The sequence below is a fragment of the Ornithodoros turicata genome, chromosome 4 (assembly GCF_037126465.1).
Source record: "Ornithodoros turicata isolate Travis chromosome 4, ASM3712646v1, whole genome shotgun sequence".
NCBI classification, from domain to species: Eukaryota; Metazoa; Arthropoda; class Arachnida; order Ixodida; family Argasidae; genus Ornithodoros; species Ornithodoros turicata.
The window spans coordinates 15,931,536-15,941,407 of NC_088204.1; the positions used below are offsets into that span (position 1 = coordinate 15,931,536).

Below are 9,872 nucleotides of genomic sequence, written 5' to 3' on the forward strand. Positions count from 1 at the left end.
CAGTACTGACTATTATAATAAGGTTATTTCAACCTATTAATATGAGGATCGAGATATATTTAAAGAACTACATGATGCAGCGCACGAGTTCAATTGATTCGGGATCCTTCAGTTTGTATCGCAAATGTCGTCTGTCATAATAATTGTACATTTTATCAGTTATTGCTCGAAATTTATGCATTTAACAAAAGAAGGCTTATGAAAATGCACAAAAATAATCAGAAACGTCGAATATCACGCGTACGGAAGCAGACAAATCCATCGCTATCGCTATGAAAACTGTCATGGCGCATCGCATTGATCGTAAATATATACGTGCTACAACAGCCGGTACTGCGAAAATAATGTAGTTCATCACCACCACCCCATATTGGCCCTCACTGGTGTTATGCACGTTGCAGTTTCCTCGCACGAACACTAGACCATCGGTTAAACGCAAGTTTCGATGGCCATGTTCCAGTCGAAAGTTAGTCCTAGTCCAACACGCAGCAGCATCAAAGAAGCCAACGACCACTTGCAGCTATTACACGTCAAAGTTGTTGAACTGGAGCGCACAGTGCAAGAGCAGGCAGAGGCCTTAATCAAGAAAGACGAAACGATGCAAGCACGCATCCGCGACGTTGGCGATGCGAAGGATGCTCGCATCGCAGAGCTGGAATCTCAACTTGCTGCTGCCGAAGAGCGCGTCAAGAAATACGACGAAATGATTCGAGACCGCGACATGCAGATAGAGCTCCTTACACATCGGTATTCACTTGTGGACGAAGTAGCAGCGTATACGCCGGTAGTAGAAAAGCTTTTGACGGCAATGCGGCGGTTACCGACGAAGACAGCCCGAAATTCGGGAACCGGCTCACGGCCACGATCGAGATCTAATTCTAAAGGGACTGTTGTTCTAGGAAGATCGGAGAGGAAAATGTCGACGCCAGACACGCCAAATCACGACGGCGGAGGTAACAGCCTGATGATTGACGGACATGGTCTGTCTGAACTGAGAATTGGCAGAAGCTTCAACATCAACAGCAATTTCTCTGCGTCTGATGACGACGGTGACACAGTAGGAGCTATGCTGTGATCGGGATTCTCAGTGTGTCATCGAGTATTCATTAGTTATTTCACAAACTATCATCTTTCCTTGACGGCGAGTCGATGGTGTCAAATATATCACGGGGGAGCTGTTTCGTAAAGACGTGCTTACTCTGTGGCTGCCAGAGCAGTCGTGCCTGATGCAAGAAACTCTTGGTGTTTTGAGGTCGCAGATGCAAGGAGTTGTTGAGTATGTGTTCAGTGTGCATTTGCTCTGTCAGGTCATTTCTTTCATGCATATTTGTCATACACAAATTCAGCTTCATTTTGTATATGGTATAGCACTACAGTTGCTACACTTGTTTCATTACGTGTAATATCACTACAGCGACTGCCACACAGCTAGTGACACGGCTCTGAAGTGGTCACTATTAAAGGACCCTTGTGGGAAAACTTGGCAATACGAAGGCACAGGGTTGTCAACGATGCACTGTGAAGGCCCAATGAATTCTAGTAAGAGCAAAAAGACACCTTACTTACTCCCAGGGGTGGATTTAGAGGGGGTCTGGAGGTCCTGACCCCCCCCCCCCCCCCCCAATTTCAGTCGTTACATACAGTCCCAATTGACCTTGGTAGTATAAAAGCATGCTTTTCAAGACAAGACCCCACCCCCTCTCAGAAAAATCCTGTATCTGCCCCTGCTTACACCCCTACCAGAGGGGCACATTTAAGGCCTTAAAATAATAAGGCCATAAATAAAAATGAGATATAAGTTATGCCAGGTGGCCTTTGGGCAGAAATGGAGATACCACAGGAATGGAGTCAAAGAAAAACTCTGTAACCTCCAAACCGCCTTCTCTCGAACGCAGAAAGATACGGGATACTCTCAACATCAGACACAATTGCCCATGCCTTGTTGTATTAAGTATTAACATATTGGAAGGAACGTCTTCATCAACTGAAGTGGAGGCTAGAGCATTTACAAGTATAACAGAAGGATATATCACGAATTATGGACCCCAGAAGCGCTATGAATAGCCCTCTTTACCAGTACATTGGCAATGCATTGCAAACATTGGAGCTTAAAAAAACAATGCAGAAAGTACAGGAGGAAATTTAAAACTTGACTCAAAAATGTAAGCAAGTAATATATGTTGTCATTGTAGCCAAATTAGCAAACAACGCCATGATCGTAATTTGCATTAGCCGTTGCCATCTGGCAGCGTTCGACAGAACACGGCCTTCACCTAGCTACGTTCTTTCCTTAGAGCTTTTAAGGCCTTAAATTGCCCCATCTGACTAGGGTATTGAAGGGGTTGTGACGCTTTGATATTGGTGGTTCATTACACGAGGTATGAATTATAATCTGGGCAGATCTAGGAGAGGCTCAGATGCCATAGCCCTCCCCTCAATATTTGTCGTCACTGGGTAGTGGGGATTTTCCCAGCTGCCCCCCTAACGCCCCCCAAAATGTCGTCAAGAAAGGCCAAAACTGCCACAAACGCCGCTATTGGTGTCACCCGGGGAGGTGACAATCCTGGGAATATGCCTGCACCTAAGACATCGTGTCCCGGGCTCCCAGACTGCTGTCCCATTCATGCAAGTCGCTGTCTTATATGGGTACCCAGTATAATTTTGGATAAGCTGTCACAGCCCCCCTTTTTTTATATTCAAACTCAAACTGTCACAATTCCTTTCACCACCGAGCCAAGTGGAGAAATTAGATATGGCATAAATTCAACAAATTCACGAAATTTTAAAGACGAGGAGGTTTCATGTCAAATTCATTGCGGATGCTAGCTCCAACACCTCAAGTTCCCCAAATATGATTCTTTAGCAGTGCACCGGTTTGAGTGGAAAGCTCACTTGCTAGATCCTTCAGAGAAGTCTCTGACAAAAACTGAGTGTCATAATTTACGAAATCCCGCAAAAAGAACTTGATTGCCAATTTTGTGGATGGCCAAGACAGGGCATAATGATGATGGTGATGATTTAAAGGAGCGATAAAACACTTTCAAGCAATAGTGAGACTTAAACGAAATCATTTTTGCCGCTGGAGAGATGGGCAGATATGCCACATTGAAGCGTTTGTCATTGATGGTGCCAGTGGCAACTAAATGGGTTGTTATAAGACCCCGGGTGTACTACGTTCGAAACTCACAGATGCACAACACACTCACAAGCACGCGCTTATATTCTGCCTGATTAGCTGCTGTCGCCTATACTTCTTTATCTAAGATCCCGTTGGTTCCACGTTATCTAAGATCCTATTGGCCACCTTGAAAGATGTCATTTTGAACTACCCTTGTCCACCTAAAGGTTGTTTAACTTGGTCTGAGTTGAAATATTAATGCAGAGCACACACCGTAAAGGTTCCGAGTGGTCAACACTAACCTCTTAGAGAAAATAGCTATAAATAACCATCTGCAAAGTTGCAAATACATTGCACTCAAGTGCATAATGCTCTTGTTGGGAAAATACCCATATCGGAAAAGGGTACATGAACCTTGGACCTCGAGGAGGCTGTATGTATGCAGGAGGGATGCCACTGGCAGTCCAGGAAATTCATACGGTACATGGCCATGGGTATGAGAACAGTTGCCACCTGTGATATATGTTGTCACCGGTAGCTGTGTGATCTCCACTTGGAGTTAAGTGTAGGTGACTTTTTATCGCTGCATTGATTTGAGAAGATAACTTGTGGCCTTGATACAGATGGGGATCTATGTCGCTAGCTACGTGGCTCGGTCTCGTTATTACATTTTATGCGTATTGAGAGAGCATTTTTACCTGCCTTAATGTGCGCTTCCAAATTGTCATCGAGAGTTTACGGCATCACAATAGGTGTCATTAGTAGCCGCGTAGAAAGATATCCCCTGGCGTGCAGAGACAGAAACCCGAAGCCCACAGCAATTTTATCCAAAGGTCTACAGATTTCCCATTACATTTAGAACGATTAGAGTAGGTTTACCATTAGCCAAGCTTTGCTACCGGGGGTGCTGTTCCCCCCGACACACAAATGCAATGTTTTTAAAGGCCAATGGAAACAAAGCAGGTATCTGTAAAGTAATCATCCTTATACGACAGGGCATTTGATTGTAGTGCTCTCCTGACACGTTATAAACTACAATATTCCAGAAACAATATCCACCTTGCCGCATCTATGTGAAAGTGGCAAATTATACACATTCTTTTGGGTCAGCTTGATTAAGCAAACTGCAGCATGGGCTATAGGTGGTCATATCAAGACATTCCCAAACTTGTTGCATTGTTTTTGGAGTAAATCTGAAATTCTATATCATTTAGCATGAACTGGACATGTTTTGCATGCCTTTTTGTTTTAACCGCTCATTGAGCAGCTAATGCATTTCTTTGTAGCTTGTAGCTTTTTTATACCATACAGTAGCATACTCAGAATCTCTGTGCCGAATACATTGTAACGGTATTGCAACTCTTTATACAAAGCATCACACGATAGGGAGTATGGATTACTTCCACAATTCCCTCACATAGTGGCTTAACTCATTACTTTAGTATATGTATGTGCAAGAGCTCAATTGCCCCTTATTTATTGTAACTTATTTTGGCATTTTTGTACAAACTGCTGGTGAGCTTATGCATCTTAGGATCTTGTCTACTTTCTAGTCTGTACATAGAAGTCAGTACACATGCGTGTCCGTACGTTGTGTGTACTGTGTGTTTATTCTGGGCCAGACTTGCATAATAAAGTGAATGCTGTCAATAAAATTTGAGTGGAGCTCTAATTTTCTCCCTTAAAGGAGTACAGAGGGCCATAAAAAATTTTTCAGAATAAGACGTCTGATGAAAGTGTATGTGTCATTTTACCGACTAGCGCGAAAGGTTTTGATGTGCGCAATTTGTTTCCCAGAAAAAAAAAAAAAAAAATGAAAAGAACGCATAAGCATGGCTCCCCGGGTTCACCCTTTTGCCTCGTCACCGATGACGTTACAGGGGCAACTGATTCTGGTTCGCTGGTCAGTGGAGGTCCGCGGAGAATTGGGGAAGGAGCGGCCGAATCGTGACCGAGCCAGGAGCAATGCTTTTTCAGAACCCCGAACAGTCGAAATGCAGACGACAGCGGAATAGCAGACAACATTTCTCTGAACCAATCAGCGAGCGTGGCACCTGTAGCGTCAGCACGAGGTCCCAGGCAGATCACAAGCTGGTACTGCTCTCCACCGCTGTTGCGCACGGTCGCTTTTTGCAGCGTACTTTGAATTCAATTTCTGCCGATAATTATGACTCCACGGGTTGAATTAATTCTTATGGCTTATATGGCATCTTACTGGCCTGCTTAGCAGCGTTATTCAAGGAAAACAGGGTGTTAAAAGTGACTTCTGTACTACTTTATGCACCGTGCGCTAGGGTTTTCTATCGACGGCAGCGGCCCCTCGAGGGGAAACGCGACGTAATGCCCTGGTACCAGCCAGCAGCGTCTAGCAGTGCTGTGCTAGTCTCGCCGTTCGAAAAGAGCGATTTGAAGCTGCCTGCATAGAAAGTCAAAGGAGAAGACAAAATGGAAACTAATTCTATGTGGTAATCTGCCACGACAACCAAGTTCCTGTAAAAGAGAGGCAACTCGCCGTAAAGTTTTCGTCCTTCTCGCTGTATCGTCCCGCCGATCACGTATTTGAGACAGCGCTTTCACGGCAATCCACCCAACGTGCCGCTCAAATCCGTTGTTTCAAACTTAGAACTCATTCCCTGCATTTAGTATATTTGTCAATGACCAGTTGAGCGCCACGATGCGGACTTATAGCACAGCAACTGACGTGAAAAAGTTGCAAAATACACCAATGAATGACCAATGAACATCGTGGAGCTTGGCTAAAATTAGTGTCTGCCATATGTACAGTATTTATCTCTTTACTCGGACCCTAATTTTGCAGCGTGTCGGCGAAGACTGGATTTGGACCTCTTCTTCCTTCAGTATAAAGCTTGCATGCGAACACGGGGAATTATTTGTCCTCCCCGAGCTGCGTTTCGCAAGCCGTCATCATTTTATGTAGGTGCATTCTGTCCCTATGATCTGCATTCCCATCGTTGCCAAATCTTGTGATCTCGGTTTACAAGTGGTTCTTTGCTCCTTCTTATTCGTCCGCACACACACACGCAAACACACACAAAAGTAATCATGCGTTTGTCGAACAGCAACCTCACTGTTTCTTCTTAATTATTGTCACTTTTTTTATATTTTTTAGCATAGTTTATGTTTTGTGTTTCTGTTGCGTTATTTCTGGCTGCTTCTATGTTGCAATTTGCGACAATGTGTCTGATGCGCTATATGTTCACCTATACTGAGGCCGTTGTGGTAGTTGTTTAGCACTAATAAAACATTATCATTACATATCCAGTTTCAAACAAAAACACGCCTTATTTATATCCTGAAACAATCTTGATTGACTGATTGATTTTATTACTATGACTGTGCATCCAATGCAGGCACTAAGGGCTAAAAGGGAATCCCCCGCCTTGAGCGATGCAAGATTGGGAATAATTTGACTAAGAAACTTATCCTCACAGTGCATCATCACGTTAACGGATTATGCATAAGAAAGAAACGAGAACGTTTTTTTTTTCCGCTAGCTTCGTAATGTATATTCCAATTTGTTGTTGACTGTATTATTCATGTGAATTCTTCAGTGCGAGATTTCCGTCATCATAGCGCAGGTACTACATAGCTAGTCTCTGATGTGTAGTCTATAATTGGTAGTTCCTTGCGGATAAATATGCACTTAACTTCACGTAAATATGGGCCTTGAATACTACACGCTTGTCTGCGCTACACACTGTGTCACACATTGTGCATAGACACATAATGATCCACGTGCAAAAGGCTTCCCCATCGGATACATTTTACGTGACAAACCACTTCCACACAAGTAGTCTCACGGCTTAATGAGTCCAAAGCCCCAAAGCCGACATATAAAACTCGGGGAAACACCCGTACGCACCAAAGCTACATACGCGAAGGCGCCGATACTGCGGCAGTACCAGACCGTTACGCGCGAAATCGCCACGGGTGGCGCTGTCGATCAAGCGACCGCAGCGTCCTCTCGCTAGTGCACGGTGCCATGATGCCACGGTGCCATGATGCCATGATGCCACGGTGCATATGATGCCACGTCATCAATGATGTTACAGGGGCACAAAGCGTCGCCGCACGTGCGCACAGCGCGAAATACTCACTTCTGCTCGCTGAGCCGCGGACGGAAGTTCCATAGGGAAATCGGCGAGTGTTATGGTCGTGTCAGTATATAGTAGGTCGTGGGGGCAACTCGTTCTGATTTGCTGGTGAGCGGGGGTCAGTTCCCTGTCCCTTTGCCGCCGAAACCAGTTTTGCCAGTTTCCCCGGAGAATTGGGGCACGGCCACTTGCGCGCGTCGCTTCGCTCCTCCAGCCTGTTGCCAGCGCCGAGATCCCTGTGCCGACGGAGTTTCGTTTTGGGGCCGCGGGGGGTGCCACGCAGCGCGGACGAGCAGACGACGTAGGTCACTCAGGAACGCGGAAAAGGCGCGCCTGTTCCTCGGAGCCTCGTTTACATGTTTTCTCTGTATTTTTCTCTTTTTTTGTGTGTGTGTGTGACTAAGAGTTTCCTGGCAACGGTATCGTGCTTGACCAGCACATGGTAGAGGGGTGCCGAACGCGCTCATGGATGATAATGCCTGTCACGAGCATATGTATAAGTCAATGAGTACATGCTTTTTTGTACGTACACCGTGACTGGCCATTGTTTATTATCGTACAAAAAACAAAATCACACATGCCAACAAATTACAAGTACCTAGAAATTATAGATGTCATCACGTCTGCCACCTTCAGGGCTCCGTGTTTTTATTGAGAATCTTCATTTCATATGAGATATCTCACTTACAATCCAAAGACATTTCTTGAAAGTGGATTGTGTAGCAGCTCAGGACACGTTGGACACTCTTCTGTATCTCATTGAGGATTAAAGAGCAATAGACAGCTCGGGGAAAGCTCAGTTCCTCAACCTCTACTTTGAGTCGTTGTGTGATCAGCGGTGTCACACCAGTTTCACCGCAAGACTATCTGACAAATTTCTGCAACGTTGATCTTGATGGTAGATTGAGCAGTTGCCGTCTCCGTGTCGTTTATGAAGCTCTAGTGATCACACTCCGTCTGTGACGCCTCGTCTACATCACGAGACACAACATCGGCTTCGGCACCATAACTTAAAAGCCCGAGACTGGGGGTTACACAGTGTGAAGAGGGCTTGACCCACAGTCTCGTGTTTTTAAGTTACAGCTGGCTTGCGACTATCCTCTTGCCTCTTATTGCCTCTTGCCTCTCTATCCTCTGGCAACATGTTCGGCACTCAGTGTCGGTCGCACGTTGGATGCTTCTTCGTCCAACTACGCGCACAAGCTTCCTATGTTTTGGGGCTGGTTTCGCAGTCTGTTTATGGGAAGGATAGGCAGTAAAAACCGATGGGACCGCAGGAAGCAGATTTCTTTTTCCTACTGGCCCGAAGTCACCTTCTTTGAAGTGCTGGGAACAAACGACCGAGTGTAAGGCTGGCATCCAGCACGTTCCCTTCCGCTCACCTTCACGGGATATTGCGTTGAGCCATGCATCACGAACTGCCTGGTTTTACGGTACGTCGTGGTACGATAAGCCTGAACTTGTGCTCTCTGTTGACGAACACAGCGGCACCGAGCAGTTTTCCGGCATATTCTGCGTCGTCTTCAACGCGGAGCACCGCTGCCACATCTCAGGTTGTATGGCGCGAAGCGACGTGTGCAAGTGGCCGTGATTGGGGATAGAAGGAGCGCCGAATCATGACCGTGCCAGGAGCAATGCTTTTTCAGAACCCCCAACAGCTGAGTAGCAGACAACATTTCTCTGGACCAATCAGCGAGCATGGCCCCTGTAGCGTCAGCGCGAGGTCCCAGGCAGATCACAGGCTGGTGCTGCCCTCCACCGCCGTTGCGCACGCTCGCGTTTTGCGGGGTACTTTAAATTCAATTTCTGCGATAATTATTACTCTATGGGGTGAATGAATTCTTATAGTACATCTTACTGGCCTGCTTAGCAGTTTTATACAAAGAAAACAGGGCGTTAAAGATGACTTCTGTGCTACTTTAAAGGGACGGTCGCATCCATTCCAGTCTACTTCGAAACTATGCAGTGTCATCTTCTTCCTCGTGGACCACTGACCACGGTATCGAAAATCCCACACGAAAGAGTGGAGTAGTTTCACTGTTATTCGATGGAGTGCATGACAAGAACGGACACCGGATGTTGAGAGTGCGCCGGAATTCCCTCTCTGGAGAAACGAGAAAACGTCACTCCCTAAGAACCAATGAGGGCACAACCTTGAGAAAAGGAATGCCGCGGCGGCGTGCGAGCGTCTCACTTACGGCGAATTCGGGTGGTCATTTCGTGACAACTTTCTTTGCCAGATCTCGCATGTTCTCGTTGCGCTTTCCGAGCGGCAGGAATTTGCCAGCTAGCACTCTTTTCGCCCGGCCTCGATATAACCGGGCAGCGGGTTGCCCAACAACATCCAGTGTCGTCACATCCGCACTGCGAGGGTGGCGTGGACCCATATTTTGCCTGCAGTCGAAGTTCTTTCTTTCTTTATTATGGGTTATAACAAGAGAGGTTAGCCAAGCTATGGCTGGCTAACCTTGGCTAGCGTCGAAGTTCACATCAGGTTGACATGGTTTAGCAGACGACGAAATCCGAAGACGAGCGACTGCGATGCCGCCAAGCGGATAAAACCGCTAGATTCCTAGCACTCCTCATGTGCGGATGGCAGTGGTGACGTTATCTAGACCGTGTTGCCACAAAATGACCAC

At 46.1% G+C, this 9,872-nt stretch overlaps 1 protein-coding gene across 1 annotated transcript; it reads left to right on the forward strand.

The window, feature by feature from the left end:
• Positions 1–445: 445 nt before the first annotated feature.
• On the forward strand, positions 446–1,075 carry LOC135391143 (uncharacterized). The gene has a single exon (XM_064621252.1). The coding sequence runs from the start codon at positions 446–448 to the stop codon at positions 1,073–1,075; it is 630 nt and encodes a 209-aa protein (XP_064477322.1).
• The last annotated feature ends 8,797 nt before the right edge of the window (positions 1,076–9,872 follow it).

Excerpts from the sequence above, each read along its gene's own strand:
- LOC135391143 (XM_064621252.1), top strand. The coding sequence starts at position 446 with ATGGCCATGTTCCAGTCGAAAGTTAGTCCTAGTCCAACACGCAGCAGC.